This window comes from Bactrocera oleae, chromosome Y (assembly GCF_042242935.1).
Source record: "Bactrocera oleae isolate idBacOlea1 chromosome Y, idBacOlea1, whole genome shotgun sequence".
NCBI classification, from domain to species: Eukaryota; Metazoa; Arthropoda; class Insecta; order Diptera; family Tephritidae; genus Bactrocera; species Bactrocera oleae.
The window spans coordinates 243,306-262,777 of record NC_091542.1 but is presented as its reverse complement, the minus strand read 5'-3'; the positions used below and the strand labels follow the sequence as shown (position 1 = coordinate 262,777).

The following is a 19,472-nucleotide window of genomic DNA, read 5'->3' as shown; positions in this document are numbered from 1 at the left end:
GCGAAATTGCGTCAATGGAACAAAGTGGCGGTTGACCAACAGCAAATTATTAAGCAGGGTATGCTTAATGCCCTCATGCAGGAGAAACAAAAGTCTGTACGTAAGGTTATTGCTCAATTTCTTGATGGTTTTGTGCGTCACGAAGCCAAAGAGTCTGATTCATGGATGAGCGAAGTGATAAAGTTCATCTACAGCTACTGTTCTTTTACCGATCCTAAAAAAAGCGAGCTAGATTCATCTACATTTACTATTTTGGCCTTATACCTAGTCACAATAAACGAGCCTAATACGTCTATTGACACTTTACGATAATATTTCTCAAAGTAAGGGATGAACGGTACTCCATCTTTTCATCTAAATATGCATTTTTAACACTGTATCCCGCAATGTTGTCCATATAATTATCCTCCCCATCCGAGTTATCATTATCGATATCATCTTGCTTGAAGAAACGAAGTGAATTTAGAGAAGGCGGGTGCTCGAACCAAGAGATTCCGTCGCATGGTTTCGAGATATTTGTTGCAAGTAGCCTCCGAGCATCCTTCGGCTATAGCGGCCATGCCTAAGTAGGAAACACAATGTGGCAGTGGGTATCAAAAGCATGAACAAATTGATCGACCTCAGGCTGCAAAGCAAATGCTTGAAAAAATTTAGCAATTAACGGTATGGACTTCTGCAGCGTTTATTCAGCTGTGTTGGGACCCAATGTGAACGGCACCAAATAAGTCATACCAGTTACAATGTTGAAAACCATAAATAACCAAGTATATTGCCAGCACCCTCTACGATAGCCTCATCGTATTCGCTCCTCGTCAAATTGGTAAGCGACCTTGCCCTGGAGCACGTCCATTATACAAGAGAAGACAACATCACGAAGTTCAACCGATCGTTTTCAAAAGATCACCCAAACCTTCAAATGCAGACAACACAACAGGAACTTCTTCGTCATCATGTACAATTTGACACAATTTGGGAATCCAAATTGTAATAGCATTGGAAACGTCTTGCAAATCTTGTAGTTTGTATAGAGCCACAATTAACAATTTCAATGCGTCAATTGGCACTTTACGTATGATTTCCTGTGGATGATCGATCATCTTATAAACATTTTGATAAGATTTCGCCAAGTAAGGGATGAAAGCGACTCCGGTATACTCGGCAAATTTCTTAATTGCTAAAATGGCCTCCTCTTTTAAAGTGAATGTTTATTTATAAGATTTATCGATAAATGCAATTTACGTATTGTTTGCCGATTGAATGTATATGTATGTAGTTTGTCTTTTTACTGTAGATTCTAGCTTTAATTGTTATTGTGCCTTTAGCTGAATTGTTGTTACGCAGTTCTGCTAATTGCTTTATTAAGCCTAAGGGGTACTGCCGGAAATTCGTTGCAAATAAATACTTGAACTTTTATTTTTTCTTTTGTGGTTGTTGTGTGCATATATAATATATATAAATGTAAGCGCATAAGTTAAGGCAATCAATAGTTTGTTAATATAAAATACATATATACACATATATCTGTAAATATAGTATTATATAAGTACATATGTATATAAGTATATTCACCGGATTTTTTATTTTTTTTATATGTCAATTTTTTGGAATTTTCCGTTAACGTTAAAAGTATACAGGATTTACAACATACATATATAATTAATAAAAAAAATTAAAACGATACACTTTCTTTGTCTCGCCTCAAGGGGGTTTTGGGGAAAATAGATGTGTGTGTTTTTTTTTGTGTGTGTTTTTGCTGCTGCATATATATTTTGTTGTTAATCTCGCGCCCGTATTTGATTATTAATGTTTTGGTTTTTATGTATATTTTTGGGATTCGCGCCGCGTTTCGATTTTTTGTTTTTTGGTTTCGCGCCCGTTTATTTTTGTGTTTAAGTATGTTTTCATTTTATGTTTTTGTTTTTTGGGACATTTAATATGTTTATCCGCTTTTCCTCTTTTATGTTATATATGTGTGTTTATGTGTTCGAACATATGTTCGGTCACTCAACTCTCAAATTCGCTTTTGGCATATGTATGTATATACTTATATATACGTACATATATTTTCTTTATGTACACAAATAACATATATATATATATATTTGTATATTTCTTTATATTACACTGCACTTTTTTTTCCAATAACTGTCACTGTACCTTTTTGGTTTTTTTTTGTTCACTTTTTGTCACTCCACGGGTTTTTTTTTATTTGTTTTCCAATAAATGAACCGGTTATTTTTCACTATTTGTTCAGTTTTTGGCACATTATTTTTTGTTCACGCTGTTAGTTTTTGTTCACGTTATTTAATTATTATTATTTTTTCTTTTATGTTTAAATAGTTCCGTTCACTAGGACTCGAAGGACCATAAATAACCAAGTACGAAATTAATTTTGATTTCACTCACCGCTAGTAAAATCAGTCGGTAAAAACGAAGTAATTTTGGGAAAGCGGGTGCTCGAACCGAAAGATGTTCTCTCGTAAGCGAATCGATGCTAAAAAGAAGCGTATGGGATCGTTTTGTAGTCCCTTATATATCTATTGATTGATGGCTTTATGGTAGTGTGATCGTGGCGATGTTGTATATGTGTGCGTGTTGGTGCATGGTGTAGTGATGTGGAATGTATGGGCGGTAGGCGTGGTGATGTGGATGTGAATTGATGTGGTAAATGTGGTGTGACAGTGTCTTATGATGATGGGGAATGAGTGGTCATTTAGCCATACCACCATAATAACCAAGTTCGAAATTAATTTCGATTTCACTCACCGCTAGTAAAATCAATTGATAAAAACGAAATGAATTTAGGGAAGGCGGGTGCTCAAACCGAAAGATGTTCCGGCGCATGGTTTCGAGATATTTGTTGCAAGTAGCCTCCGAGCATCCTTCGGCTATAGCGGCCATGCCTAAGTAGGCAACAGAACGTGGAAGTGGGTCCTGACCCTGCAAGGCGGGCTCCAAAAGGTGCAATAATGGCGGAGTCAATTTCTCTGGTGGCACGCTCAGTGCAAGGTCCATTGTTTGAGTAGCCCTTGTCATCGGATTCGTGTTGTCTTCACCCAAAAAGTATTCTTCATCATCGTCTTCGTTTTCGGGTTCAGTTGCCATCAAATTGAAAACAATTCAAATTATGGGCTCGATCAACTTTCGTTTGAAAATCAGTTTTTTCTTAAGGCGAACGACCCAGCCAACGTAAGCCGCGACTTTTATGCGCATAGCGCTATCAAATAGGGCATTACTTGCTGCCTCCAAGAACAACTTCGACAACATTTTTATGTGATTGTTCAGCAATTTAGCATTTAAATCTGCCATACTCTCGAGAATATCAAAAACATAAACGAATTGGTCGACCTCAGTCTGCACAGCAAATGCTTGAAGGGATTTACAATTAACGGTATGGACTTCTGCAACGTTTGTTCAGCTGTGTTGTGACCCAGTGTGAACGCCACCAAATAAGTCATACCAGTTACAATGTTGAAAACCATAAATAACCAAGTATATTGCCAGCACCCTCTACGATAGCCTCATCGTATTCGCTCCTCGTCAAATTGGTAAGCGACCTTGCCCTGGAGCACGTCCATTATACAAGAGAAGACAAAATCACGAAGTTCAACCGATCGTTTTCAAAAGATCACCCAAACCTTCAAGTGCAGACAACACAACAGGAAATTTCTTAATTGCTAAAATGGCCTCCTCTTTTAAAGTGAATGTTTATTTATAAGATTTATCGATAAATGCAATTTACGTATTGTTTGCCGATTGAATGTATATGTATGTAGTTTGTCTTTTTACTGTAGATTCTAGCTTTAATTGTTATTGTGCCTTTAGCTGAATTGTTGTTACGCAGTTCTGCTAATTGCTTTATTAAGCCTAAGGGGTACTGCCGGAAATTCGTTGCAAATAAATACTTGAACTTTTATTTTTTCTTTTGTGGTTGTTGTGTGCATATATAATATATATAAATGTAAGCGCATAAGTTAAGGCAATCAATAGTTTGTTAATATAAAATACATATATACACATATATATGTAAATATAGTATTATATAAGTACATATGTATATAAGTATATTCACCGGATTTTTTATTTTTTTTATATATCAATTTTTTGGAATTTTCCGTTAACGTTAACAGTATACAGGATTTACAACATACATATATAATTAATAAAAAAAATTAAAACGATACACTTTCTTTGTCTCGCCTCAAGGGGTTTTGGGGAGAATAGATGTGTGTGTTTTTTTTGAGGATTTTGTAGTTTTCTCTTTTTGCCTTATCGCCAGCTTTTACGATGCCTGTTGTGCATCTCTCTCCCTGTGTTTTTGCTGCTGCATATATATTTTGTTGTTAATCTCGCGCCCGTATTTAGGTCAAAAAAATATTGTCGACGCAATAGCGAATATTTAGAATAGTTGACAAGTGAACCGGTTTTTTTAAAATGTTTAAAGGCTCGAGTTTTTCTGTTTTTCAATTTATATAACTCTTTCGAAAACCACGGACTTATACTTTTGTTTTTGTTAACAATTACTATTGGAACATACTTTTCAAATAATTTCATAATAATATTATTAAAATGAGAGACACTCAATTCAATGTCACCATTATAATTAGGCCATGTTATTGTAGAAAGTTCTATATTTAATTTTTTTAAATTAGCTTTTGCAAAGTTAAACCGAGTACAGAAGCACGAAGTTTGATGATTATTATCCCGTACAATGCCTGAGATTTCGACAGATATTTCCAAAGCAGGATGATATGAGTCCTCTGGTAGAACAAGAGGATTACTCTGAATAACGGAACACTTTGCGGAGGTATCAACGTATACTAAATCTAAGCATTTACCAAATTTATTCGGAATCAAATTAATTTGGTTCAGACCCAACTCGGACATTTTTTCGAAAAACTCATTAAAACATGACCGATTGCAAATCGGCACGATATAGTCATCGAATGGTTTCCACGAAGCACACGGTAAATTGAAATCACCTAATACAATTATTGAATCTGCATTATTTGCCATCGAGGTAGCACTATTTATTAAAGAAGCATGCTGCATGTATACAGATAAGCCGGAATGGGGTGGTATATAAGATAGGGTTAAATAAATAAAGCAACTATTAACGTATACTCTAATACATTTAAATTCAAATGAGTCGGTCCCTGGAACAAGAATATTTTCAGATGGGATAGAGGAATGCACGGCAAATAGAACACCTCCACCGATTCTGTTCAGTCGATCACATCTAAAAACTTGAAATTTGCTGTTTTAAATCTCATTATCAAATATGTGAGGTTTTTAAAATGTTTCTGTAAATCCAATTATATAATATTGAAATTAAAATTGGAACTGTTTAAATACAAGTCGGTAAATTTTGTATTAAGACCTTTAACATTTTGATAATAAATGCAAAAGTCCCAGGTGGCCAGAATGAACTATCTAAGATCTTTTTGAATGTTTCAAGAGATACGTCTATTTTAAACGATGATATACTTCTATCATAATTGAAGTTAAATTTACGTATATTGATATCATCGATTTTTAAACGTGACGAAATGTAAGATTTAATGTCCTCCACCAAGGTATCTTTGGCAAGTCTCGAAATAAATATAGACTTTTTAGGTGGAATAACTATTAAGTTATTAACTGATGCTACTAAGTTAATAGCGGGAGCCTCTGGAATTGTGAGACACTTATTACTATTAGATAGAGCTTTTGGGGAATTGAGCTCTTTGGAAGTTGACGGCTTATCACCTTGAGGGCAAGGAGAAGAGAGATTTATTAGGTCATTGGGAGGAGACGTTCTTTTCTGAACAGAAGAACTAAGTGTTACTTCATCGGAAGGACGTTTACGCTTAGGAGCAGGTTTAGAGGATTCGTGAGAATCATTCAGGCACTTAAAAGATTTGAACAATTTTTCATAGTGCCTAAATTTTTCAGTGAGGGTTACAAGATCACGACCGATTTCGTTAAAGCCATTGCGTGTCTCCCTATAAACTTTAAATAGATCGATTTCAATAGATCTACAATTTAAACAGGACCAACGCAATCCCTTACAGTCGATAATAGAATCTAAGATTCTACCAGTCAGTCCAGCACATTTAATATGGGCAAGCCCATCACAAAGCCAGCATGAAACGTAGCGATCTGACTCGCCTTTAATGTTACAATTGGGGAAGTTACAAGACATAATAAACCACAACAATGAAGATCAAATAAAAGAGTAGGTAGAACAAAATTTAATAGATTAATAATAAATTAGTGTGTTAATAAAATATTATTAATAATAAATTCAATTAAGAATATATTAATATTAATAATAATAAATTCAATTCAGAACAATTTTTTTTTATCAAAGTTTAAAACCAAGACAATTTGAAGAAGCAATATAGCGAGCAGTTTTAGAAGCACTGTAACAAATAAAAAGCTAAACGCAACACAGCTGTGAATAAAGAAGTAGATAAGATAAACAAAGTGAGAAAATATAATAAAATAAAACAAAATGAAAGAAAGGGTGACTCGGCACCAAAAATTGGAAAGTTTAAACTTTTTAATACCGCAAAAAACAAAACATAAAATACTTATCATGAAACTGAGAGTTTAATCACTAAAAATTTGTATTAACACGGTAATAAAAATTAGCTAAACTTCGAGAATTTTTTAAAATAAAAACACAAATGTACACAGCTAAAAGAATTGCAGCTTAAGAGCTTGAAGTGTTGCCACCTATGATATTTGATTATTAATGTTTTGGTTTTTATGTATATTTTTGGGATTCGCGCCGCGTTTCGATTTTTTGTTTTTTGGTTTCGCGCCCGTTTATTTTTGTGTTTAAGTATGTTTTCATTTTATGTTTTTGTTTTTTGGGACATTTAATATGTTTATCCGCTTTTCCTCTTTTATGTTATATATGTGTGTTTATGTGTTCGAACATATGTTCGGTCACTCAACTCTCAAATTCGCTTTTGGCATATGTATGTATATACTTATATATACGTACATTTATTTTCTTTATGTACACAAATAACATATATATATATATATATATTTGTATATTTCTTTATATTACACTGCACTTTTTTTTTCCAAGAACTGTCACTGTACCTTTTTGGTTTTTTTTTGTTCAGTTTTTGTCACTCCACGGGTTTTTTTTTTTATTTGTTTTCTAATAAATGAACCGGTTATTTTTCACTATTTGTTCAGTTTTTGTCACATTATTTTTTGTTCACGCTGTTAGTTTTTGTTCACGTTATTTAATTATTATTATTTTTTCTTTTATGTTTAAATAGTTCCGTTCACTAGGACTCGAAGGACCATAAATAACCAAGTACGAAATTAATTTTGATTTCACTCACCGCTAGTAAAATCAGTCGGTAAAAACGAAGTAATTTTGGGAAAGCGGGTGCTCGAACCGAAAGATGTCCTCTCGTAAGCGAATCGATGCTAAAAAGAAGCGTATGGGATCCTTTTGTAGTCCCTTATATATCTATTGATTGATGGCTTTATGGTAGTGTGATCGTGGCGATGTTGTATATGTGTGCGTGTTGGTGCATGGTGTAGTGATGTGGAATGTATGGGCGGTAGGCGTGGTGATATGGATGTGAATTGATGTGGTAAATGTGGTGTGACAGTGTCTTATGATGATGGGGAATGAGTGGTCATTTAGCCATACCACCATAATAACCAAGTTCGAAATTAATTTCGATTTCACTCACCGCTAGTAAAATCAATTGATAAAAACGAAATGAATTTAGGGAAAGCGGGTGCTCAAACCGAAAGATGTTCCGGCGCATGGTTTCGAGATATTTGTTGCAAGTAGCCTCCGAGCATCCTTCGGTTGTAGCGGCCATGCCTAAGTAGGCAACAGAACGTGGAAGTGGGTCCTGACCCTGCAATTCGGGCTCCAAAAGGTGCAATAATGGCGGAGTCAATTTCTCTGGTGGCACGCTCAGTGCAAGGTCCATTGTTTGAGTAGCCGTTGTCATCGGATTCGTGTTGTCTTCACCCAAAAAGTATTCTTCATCATCGTCTTCGTTTTCGGGTTCAGTTGCCATCAAATTGAAAAAAAATTCAAATTATGGGCTCGATCAACTTTCGTTTGAAAATCAGTTTTTTCTTTAAGCGAACGACCCAGCCAACGTAAGCCGCGACTTTTATGCGCATAGCGCTATCAAATAGGGCATTACTTGCTGCCTCCAAGAACAACTTCGACAACATTTTTATGTGATTGTTCAGCAATTTAGCATTTAAATCTGCCAACTGAATGCCATCTGAATTGGTCGACCTCAGTCTGCCCAGCAAATGCTTGAAGGGATTTCCAATTAACGGTATGGACTTCTGCAACTTTTGTTCGGCTGTTCTGTGGCCCAATGTGAACGGCACCAAAGAAGTCATATTAATTAGAATGTTGAAAATAACAGGTGTAGCCATGTTGCCAGTTGCTTCGGTGGTCACCACTGCAGCAGTGAACATTCCATTCCAATATGAAACCGATTCCATGTGCTGCAAAAATTGATCAGAGGCCGCATCAGCCAAAATAGGAAATGAAGACGAACCTAGCTCGCTTTGCTTAGGATCGGTAGAAGAGCAGTAGCTGTAGGTGAACTTTAGCACTTCGGTCATCCATGAGTCAAACTCTTTGGCTTCGCGACGCACCAAAACACCAACAAATTGAGCAATTGCTTTACGCCCAGACTTTTGCTGCTCCTGCATGAGGGCATAAAGCATACCCTGCTTAATAATTTGCTGTTGCTCAACCTGCACTTTGTTCCATTGACGCAGTTTCGCAAAATGCTTCTTAAGTAGTGCAACAGAATATTGACGCACCTGTGGCTTCATTGTCGAGACGGCAATTTCGCAAAGAGCTGGTACAGTCTCAGAACGCTTGTAGGCCTCCTGTAAATCAGCGGTGGCCTTTTTGATTACACCGTTAGCCGAAGAAAGAAAATTTGTAATAATTTGGATTATTTGCTGCATTTTGGATTCCAAAAATTTCTTTTTGTTCCCGAAGACTCTTATTCCGAGTTGCCAATTATTTGCTTATTTGGCTTTGCACCAACTGCTTTATGTTCCTTCGTTTTTTTAGACGCACTTATAACCGAACTCACACGTAATACAAAGAAATGTATCGCAATTTCTACTTTTTGCATATAATTATTTGCAAAACGTTATGTGAATTGCACTAATATTCTCCGTACTACCTCACCTGGCAGATGATTTTCAAAGAATGATAGAATAAAAACAGCTAATAAGAAAATTAACTGAAAGCTTTTACTTGTATATTGTGTGCCTGATTTCGCCTTGCTTTCGTTGTTTGTTCCGTTCTGGCTCGAAGGATCATAAATAACCAAGTATATTGGCAGCACACTCTACGATAGCCTCATCCTATTCACTCTCCTCAGCATCTTCGTCTTCATCTCCAGTAGACTCGTCAAACTGGCAAGCGACCTTGCCCTGGAGCATTTCTGTTATACAAGAGAAGACTACATCACGAAGTTCAACCGTTGGTAAATAGATTTGTTTCAACTTTTTCAAAAGATCACTCAAATCTACAAGTGCAGACAACACAACAGAAACTTCTTCATGCACAATTTGGCCTAATTTGGGTATCAAGATTGCAATAGCATTGGGAACGTCTTGCAAATCTTGTAGTTTGTGTAGAGCCACAATGAAGGAGCTCAATGCGTCAATTGACACGTTACGTATGTCTTCCTGTGGATGATCGATACTCTTGTAAACATTTGGATAAGATTTCTCCAAGTAAGGGATGAAAGCGACTCCGGTATGCTCGGAAAATTTCTTCAATGATAAAATGTCATCGTCTTTTTCTTCTAAATATGAATTTTCAACACTGTTTCCCGCAATGTTGTTCAAATCATCATCCTCCCCATCCGAGTTTTCAATATCGATATCATCTTCGTTTTCATCGGCCTCCTCTGCTGGCGCTTATGTCAATATATTCGGATATAATTATATATGTAAATATATAAGATAATTTTTATTTATAAGGTTTATCGGTAAATGCAATTTGCGTATTATTTGCCGATTGAATGTATATGTATGTTTGTATTTTTGTCTTTTTGCTGTAAATTCTAGCTTTAATTGTTATTGTGTCTTTAGCTTACTTGTTGTTACGCAGTCCCGCTAGTTGCTTTATTAAGCCTAAGGGCTACTGTCGCAAATTCGTTGAACGTAAATACTTGAACTTTAATTTTTAGTTTGTGGTTGTTGTGAGTATATGTATACAAATGTAAGCGCATAAGTTAAGGCAATCAATAATTTGTTAATATAATATATACAATATATACTAGCTGACCCGGCGAACTTCGTACTGCCTAACAGTCAATTAATGTCGTGTTATCTTTTAGCTGAACTAATTTAGGCTCTGATGAAGATAATACAATGATACAAAGTAAATATGAACATAGGTAGATATATAAAAGTATTTAATTATGATCAACAATACATACAGAAAGAGAATACAAATTAAAATAAAGTACTTCAAACACGTGTCAGAAAAAAAAAGATTAAAATAAAGTATGTTGTGTAGCATGTGATGCACTCGGATTAACTCTTTTCATTCAAGCAACTTGTGGCAAACGACATTCTTTGTTTTTTTGCCAGGCGCAAGAACAAATAAAGCGGATGGTTTACCGACACGTAAACATGCCACGTGACCCTGTGATTTGGTAATCGTCATGGCGAAGGCAAGACGAATCGGGAATTGAATTCGTTTAAATTCAAAGGGCATTTAAATAAGAATAAGAACTTCCTCGTCTCTAAATTTCTTTAAAATTCTTTGAATATCAACGCGGGAATCACATTGCTCATCAGTTTTCTTATCACCAAACGTGTTCCATTGCACAGTTTTGGTTGGTTTAAATTTCTAATCATGATCACTGTCGAGCCAACCCTAAGCTGCAAATTGTGCGGAGGTAAACCAGGCACATCCAAGGAGTCTAAAAATTCAGTTGGGTAATTAGTGGCTGAATTATAATATTTAGGTCGGAGTTGTCTTCAAAAAGATAATGGCGGACCGCCCTAATATCTTAAAGGACATACTTATATCTGTTGGACTGTAATTTCCTTAAATTCGAAAAGGAAATTAGAACCAAAACTTTGGGGATACAATGGAATGCGATATCTGACCAGTCTTCATATACTACAGAGTCAATACCAGCATTATCCGCCATAACAAACCGACAAATTTTATTCTCTGTGGCAATACCTTTCGACGCCGCGCGATTGCTTTCGCCAATTATGATACAAGCCAAAATACTAATACAAGAATTATGGATAGATGGAACCGATTGCGATGAACAAATAAAACCATTTCGTTTAGAAAAGTGGTCCCAGTTTGCGAGCAATCTAAATGATATCTCACAGATACAAATCCCTCGATGGGTAAACTATGCCCCAGAGCACAAAGTCGAACTACACGGCTTCTGTATACGTACGCACACAAAGCGAGATTGCGACCACAAGCCACTTACTAGTAGCAAAAACAAAAGTAGGTCCTTTAAAAGTAATAAGTCTATTACGACTTGAACTGTGTAGCGTTACTACTAGCCAAACTAGTATCTATGGTGCGAATGCATTTAAACATGGCTGACTAATTCCACAATTTTCCCACCACCGATTTTATCATATACAGGTTAACACGGCTTTAATATTATTGTTATCTACTATCTAAAAATAAGTCGGGTTTTCCTTCCTGACGCTATAACTCCAGAACGCAAGAACCGATTTCCACGGTGTCGCATTCGTTGGAAAGGTCTCGGGCTCCGTGAGGTTTATAGCAAAGAAAATTCAGGAAAAATTTCAACAGAAAAGCGGGAAAATCTTTTTTCACATACAGCGCCATCTCTGATACATAACATGTACTACAAACCAATATTTTAAGTAGATGGCGCCGGAGCGCGATACATTGTTTGACAGCTACTCATTGTTCTCTGCTCATTTAATTTCATGTGACAAACCGGTATTGTGTTCACTTGAAATTGTGAAAAAAAACTTAAAAAAAATAAGTTATTCGTTTCCTAACATTTCAATTGGAAACCATCAAATCAATAACGTGTATTTTTATACACAGGTGGTAAGTTGAACTGTGTAAATTATGTGGATCGTGCATTTGAGGTTAAATTCACTACTCTGTCCATAGTCCAAAATGCCTAGAGGACGACGTGCAAACATCGGCCCTCGCACAAGACATGCAAGTCAGTAACAAGTGTATTCACAGAACTTAAGCGTAGAAAGACAAAATGTAATAAGAGAACATGCCCGATTGAGACAACGCGTGAACACACGAAGATCATTAGCTTCATACAATCGCTTGGCATTCCAATATGATCCCACTGCGAACTACAGTTATGATGAAAATTTAGATATTGGATCAATGACGACTATATGCCGATATTGCAATGCGTTAAATTTCAAAAGAGAAACGGCTGGATTGTGCTGCGCAAGTGGAAAAGTCAAACTGGATCCATTACTTACACCACCAGAACCACTGAGACCATTGTTCGATGGAAGTGATCCCGATTCCAGCCATTTTCTTCAACACATCCTTGAATACAATAACTGCTTTCGCATGACTTCCTTTGGAGCTAATATCAATCGAGAAGGCGGCTTCATGCCGACTTGCAAGGTTAAGATACAACACACATAACCGATCATTCACACCAACACAATAAATTGCAACACATAACAACTACATATACACCACACACTACACCATCACACGATCAGAAGTTACACCGTATTCTTTAACAAATGATTGTTTGCAATTACAGATACAAGGACAAATGTATCATTTGCATGGTTCAATGGTGCCAACACCAGATGAACCGCATCAATTTCTGCAAATATATTTAATTTCGTCGATGGTTGATCAGCTGAATGTGCGGAGCAATATACAGGGAACACAACAATTAAAGAGACGAATTATTGAACAGTTGCAATCATTTTTACACGCTAATAATGCTGTGGTTAATATGTTCAAAACAGCATTGGAACGAACAAATTTGTCATAAGAGCGGATTGTACTCCAACAGGAGAACATGTGCGAAGATTCAATGCACCCACCGTTAATGATGTTGCTGCAATTATTGTTGGCGATCTAACTAAATCGCGTGACATTGTCGTTCAGCGAAGAAGCAATATCATGCATCGTGTAAACGAGACACATCGTTTGAACGATGCGTTACAATATCCAATCATTTATTGGCAAGGGCAAGACGGGTACGACATCATGTTGAAGACGGTCGATCCAATTTCAGGTACAATATTCACACACTAATTATTGCTATTATTGGTTTCCATTAACAATTCATTTAATTTTGCATTTTCAGGCGTAACAACGAATAAAAATCTAAGCGCAATGAATTACTATGCGTATTCGCACACATGAGGAGAATGTCATTCTGAAGTGCCGTCGGCTATTCCAGCAATTCGCTGTCGACATGTATGTCAAAGTCGAGACCGAACGTTTAGCGTTCATCCGATTCAATCAGGCAAAGCTACGATCTGAGGACTATATACACTTGCGTGATGCTATTCATTCAGATGGTGATGTTCAGAATATTGGACGTCTGACGATTCTCCCATCATCTTATATCGGAAGCCCTCGCCACATGCACGAATACGCTCAAGACGCTATGACGTACGTGCGAAATTATGGAACTCCGGATTTATTTATTACGCTCACATACAATCCAAAGTGGACGGAAATTGAACGTGAGTTGGAACCGGGCCAAAAACCGCAAGATCGCCATGACATAATCGGCAGAGTATTTCAGCAAAAACTCAAGGTTATGATGGATGTGCTTACTAAGTATCAAGTTTTTGGTGACACACGTTGTTATTCGTACTCGGTGGAATGGCAGCAGCGTGGACTAACGCATGCTCATATCCTAATTTGGTTGCTGAACAAATTACATTCAAATGAAGTAGATGACATCATATCAGCTGAAATTCCTGATCCAGTCACTGATCCCCATCTACACGACAGTGTGACGACACAGATGGTTCATGGACCGTGCGGTGCATTAAATCCAATATCGCCTTGCATGGCTGATGGAAAGTGCACTAAACGATATCCGCGACCGTTAGTTACCGAAATAGTCACAGGGAACGATGGATATCCAGTTTATCGTCGGCGTTCAAAAGAAGATAATGGTCGAACTATCAAAGTTAAAGTTCAAAATCAAGAGATTGAGATCGGAAATGAATTCATTGAACCATATTGCCCACTGCTATCACGTATTTTCAAAACACATGCAAACGTTGAGAGTTGTCATTCGGCCAAATCAATCAAATATTTGTGCAAGTACGTCACAAAAGGCAGCGATATGGCTGTGTTTGGTATTGCGTCGGAAAATGCGAATGACGAAATCAGCAACTTCGAAATGGGCAGATACGTCAGTACTAATGAAGCACTGTGTTCTCATTTCAAATTCATGAAAGATATCCCACAGTTGTATATTTAGCAGTGCATTTGGAAAATGGCCAAAGAGTTTACTTCACTGAGGCTAATGCGGCACAACGAGCTGAGAGACCACTGTCGACAACATTGACTAGCTTCTTTGCAATGTGTGAAGCAGATCCCTTCGCAGTGACGCTGATGTACGTTGAAATGCCCAAGTATTACACTAGGAATCAATCAACAAAGAAATTCAAACGTCGCAAACAAGGAACCCCAGTTCCAGATTGGCAACATCTGTTTTCCGCTGATGCACTAGGTCGCATGTATACTGTTCATCCTAGAAATGATGAATGTTTTTATTTGCGACTGCTGTTGGTAAATGTACGTGGACCAAAATCATTTACGCATTTGAAAACTGTGAATGGCCACCAATGCCAAACATATCGAGAAGCATGTCAACTATTGGGTTTGCTGGAGAACGATTCTCATTGGGATTTAACACTTGCGGATTCAGTTGTTTCATCAAATGCGTACCAAATACGAACGCTGTTCGCAATTATCATCACCACATGTTTTCCTTCGCAACCAATTCAGTTATGGAACAAATACAAAGACGACATATGTGAAGATATCTTGCATCGCTTGCGCATCCAAACGAATAATCCTGACATCCAAATAACCGATCAAATCTACAATGAAGGATTGAAGCTGATTGAGGATCAATGCTTGACTATTGCAAACAAGCTACTGATTGAAGTAGGAATGATTGCGCCAAATCGATCGATGCATGATGCATTCAACCAAGAATTAAATCGAGAGCTGCAATACAATGTTGATACATTGCAGGAATTCGTTCGAAATAATGTGCCGTTGCTGAATGAACAGCAAAAACAAGTATACAAAATATTAATGCAAGCGGTGGACAATAATACTGGTGGTCTATTCTTCCTGGACGCACCTGGAGGAACAGGGAAAACATTTGTCATCATTGATTTTGGCCACTATTCGATCAAGATGTGACATAGCTTTGGCGTTAGCATCATCTGGAATTGCGGCGACTCTTCTTGATGGCGGTCGTACTGCACATTCTGCGCTTAAGTTGCCACTCAATTTAAAAACAATTGATACTCCAACATGCAATATTTCCCGATCCAGTGCAATGGGAAAGTTGTTGATGCAATGCAAGCTCATTGTTTGGGATGAGTGCACAATGGCACATAAGAAGTCACTTGAAGCACTTAACTTCACACTGAAGGATCTTCGGCGAAATAACAACATCTTTGGCGGCTTGATGGTATTTTTGGCAGGCGATTTCAGGCAGCCGTTGCCAGTAATTCCCCGTGGAATGCCTGCAGATGAATTGAATGCTTGCCTGAAGGCATCACCCTTATGGAATACCGTAAAACATTATCGCTAACCACTAATATGAGAGTTCAACTTCAAAATGATCAAAGTGCGGAACAATTTTCCAAACAATTGTTAGCTTTAGGAATGGGAAAGTCCCAGTTGATGCGACATCTGGATTAATTACTCTTACCAACGACTTTTGCCGATTTGTAGACTCTCAATTAGCTCTTATTGAAAATGTTTTCCCAAACATTAGTGAGAATTATCAGAATCATGCTTGGTTGAGTCAACGAGCAATTCTTGCCGCAAAGAATAATGATGTACAGGCACTAAATTTCACCATTCAATCAAAAATTGCTACCGATTTGGTGACATACAAATCCGTTGATTCCATAACAAATCCCGATGATGTAGTAAATTATCCAACGGAGTTTTTGAACCCTCTGGAGTTACCACGATTTCCACCACATGATTTGCAACTCAAAGTTGGTACAGTTATTATGATATTGCGTAATTTGAATCCACCGCGACTTTGCAACGGTACTCGACTGTCGGTAAAAAGACTTATGCCGAATTTGATTGAGGCAACCATTATTAACGGCAAGTACGCAGGTGAAAATGTATGTATTCCTCGAATACCAATGATTCCGACTGATCTTCCGTTTGACTTCAAGCGATTGCAATTTTCAGTTCGCCTTGCGTTCGCCTTGCGTTCGCAATGACAATTAACAAGTCGCAAGGTCAATCGAGTAGTGTTTGCGGGATAAATTTAGAAAATTATTGTTTTTCACATAGGCAGATATACGTGGCGTATTCACGAGTTGGGAAACCATCCGCTTTGTTTGTGTTAACATCAGACCAAAAAACAAAAAATGTGGTTTACCAGAGAGCACTTCAATGAAACGGATAATATGCGGACACGTATAACGCTTCGATTCAGTATTCACTTTGGATTCACGTTCATTTACTTAGAGAATTTCAACTAAATAACACTTCATTTTTGTCATCGAAATGAATTCCTTACTGCTGTGAAATGAAATAAAATGTTTTCTTTTTGAATATAAAACAAAAAAAAAATTTTTCTTCATCTTTTAATTACCAGACGAAATGTTACATAAAACAAAGCCATCTGGTGGCGAAACGGAGTTTGCCGGGTTTGCTAGTCTACTATATAAATAGTAGACTTCCCCCCTTACTGAGGCTATAACTCCAGAACGCAAGAACCGATTTCCACGGTGTCGCATTCGTTGGAAAGGTCTCGGGCTCCGTGAGGTTTATAGCAAAGAAAATTCAGGAAAAATTTCAACAGAAAAGCGGGAAAATCTTTTTTCACATACAGCGCCATCTCTGATACATAGCATGTACTACAAACCAATATTTTAAGTAGATGGCGCCGGTGCGTGATACATTGATTGACAGCTACTCATTGTTCTCTGCTCATTTAATTTCATGTGACAAACCGGTATTGTGTTCACTTGAAATTGTGAAAAAAAACTTTAAAAAAATAAGTTATTCGTTTCCTAACATTTCAATTGGAAACCATCAAATCAATAACGTGTATTTTTATACACAGGTGGTAAGTTGAACTGTGTAAATTATGTGGATCGTGCATTTGAGGTTAAATTCACTACTCTGTCCATAGTCCAAAATGCCTAGAGGACAACGTGCAAACATCGGCCGTCGCACAAGACATGCAAGTCAGTAACAAGTGTATTCACAGAACTTAAGCGTAGAAAGACAAAATGTAATAAGAGAACATGCCCGATTGAGACAACGCGTGAACACACGAAGATCATTAGCTTCATACAATCGCTTGGCATTCCAATATGATCCCACTGCGAACTACAGTTATGATGAAAATTTAGATATTGGATCAATGACGACTATATGCCGATATTGCAATGCGTTAAATTTCAAAAGAGAAACGGCTGGATTGTGCTGCGCAAGTGGAAAAGTCAAACTGGATCCATTACTTACACCACCAGAACCACTGAGACCATTGTTCGATGGAAGTGATCCCGATTCCAGCCATTTTCTTCAACACATCCTTGAATACAATAACTGCTTTCGCATGACTTCCTTTGGAGCTAATATCAATCGAGAAGGCGGCTTCATGCCGACTTGCAAGGTTAAGATACAACACACATAACCGATCATTCACACCAACACAATAAATTGCAACACATAACAACTACATATACACCACACACTACACCATCACACGATCAGAAGTTACACCGTATTCTTTAACAAATGATTGTTTGCAATTACAGATACAAGGACAAATGTATCATTTGCATGGTTCAATGGTGCCAACACCAGATGAACCGCATCAATTTCTGCAAATATATTTAATTTCGTCGATGGTTGATCAGCTGAATGTGCGGAGCAATATACAGGGAACACAACAATTAAAGAGACGAATTATTGAACAGTTGCAATCATTTTTACACGCTAATAATGCTGTGGTTAATATGTTCAAAACAGCATTGGAACGAACAAATTTGTCATAAGAGCGGATTGTACTCCAACAGGTGAACATGTGCGAAGATTCAATGCACCCACCGTTAATGATGTTGCTGCAATTATTGTTGGCGATCTAACTAAATCGCGTGACATTTTCGTTCAGCGAAGAAGCAATATCATGCATCGTGTAAACGAGACACATCGTTTGAACGATGCGTTACAATATCCAATCATTTATTGGCAAGGGCAAGACGGGTACGACATCATGTTGAAGATGGTCGATCCAATTTCAGGTACAATATTCACACACTAATTATTACTATTATTGGTTTCCATTAACAATTCATTTAATTTTGCATTTTCAGGCGTAACAACGAATAAAAGTCTAAGCTCCAGATATCCAGTTTATCGTCGGCGTTCAAAAGAAGATAATGGTCGAACTATCAAAGTTAAAGTTCAAAATCAAGAGATTGAGATCGGAAATGAATTCATTGAACCATATTGCCCACTGCTATCACGTATTTTCAAAACACATGCAAACGTTGAGAGTTGTCATTCGGCCAAATCAATCAAATATTTGTACAAGTACGTCACAAAAGGCAGCGACACGGCTGTGTTTGGTATTGCGTCGGCAAATGCGAATGACGAAATCAGCAACTTCCAAATGGGCAGATACGTCAGTACTAATGAAGCACTGTGTTCTCATTTCAAATTCATGAAAGATATCCCACAGTTGTACATTTAGCAGTGCATTTGGAAAATGGCCAAAGAGTTTACTTCACTGAGGCTAATGTGGCACAACGAGCTGAGAGACCACCATCGACAACATTGACTAGCTTCTTTGCAATGTGTGAAGCAGATCTCTTCGCAGCGACGCTGATGTACGTTGAAATGCCCAAGTATTACACTAGGAATCAATCAACAAAGAAATTCCAACGTCGCAAACAAGGAACCCCAGTTCCAGATTGGCAACATCTGTTTTCCGCTGATGCACTAGGTCGCATGTATACTGTTCATCCTAGAAATGATGAATGATTTTATTTGCGACTGCTGTTGGTAAATGTACGTGGACCAAAATCATTTGCGCATTTGAGAACTGTGAATGGCCACCAATGCCAAACATATCGGGAAGCATGTCAACTATTGGGTTTGCTGGAGAACGATTCTCATTGGGATTTAACACTTGCGGATTCAGTTGTTTCATCAAATGCGTACCAAATACGAACGCTGTTCGCAATTATCA

The 19,472-nt window shown here is 37.4% G+C and overlaps 2 protein-coding genes across 2 annotated transcripts; one reads left to right on the top strand and one right to left on the bottom strand.

Annotated features, from left to right (window-relative positions):
- Positions 1–8,064: 8,064 nt before the first annotated feature.
- Positions 8,065–8,970, bottom strand: LOC138858271 (importin-4-like). Its single transcript, XM_070112776.1, has one exon. It carries the CDS (start codon positions 8,968–8,970, stop codon positions 8,065–8,067), a length of 906 nt encoding a protein of 301 aa, XP_069968877.1.
- Positions 8,971–13,382: 4,412 nt separating this feature from the next.
- Positions 13,383–18,276, top strand: LOC138858270 (uncharacterized). Its single transcript, XM_070112775.1, has 4 exons — positions 13,383–14,415; positions 14,469–15,432; positions 16,020–16,383; positions 18,037–18,276. The coding sequence occupies exons 1-4, from the start codon at positions 13,383–13,385 to the stop codon at positions 18,274–18,276; spliced, it is 2,601 nt and encodes an 866-aa protein (XP_069968876.1).
- Positions 18,277–19,472: the final 1,196 nt, after the last annotated feature.

What these genes read in the sequence shown, in the direction of transcription:
- LOC138858271 (XM_070112776.1), bottom strand. Translation starts at nt 8,970, where the DNA reads ATGCAGCAAATAATCCAAATTATTACAAATTTTCTTTCTTCGGCTAAC.
- LOC138858270 (XM_070112775.1), top strand. Translation starts at nt 13,383, where the DNA reads ATGCGTATTCGCACACATGAGGAGAATGTCATTCTGAAGTGCCGTCGG. An exon ending in CGAAATGGGCAGATACGTCA is followed by an intron (nt 14,416 to 14,468) that starts GTACTAATGAAG and finishes GATATCCCACAG; the next exon opens with TTGTATATTTAGCAGTGCAT. An exon ending in GGCCACTATTCGATCAAGAT is followed by an intron (nt 15,433 to 16,019) that starts GTGACATAGCTT and finishes CCCAAACATTAG; the next exon opens with TGAGAATTATCAGAATCATG.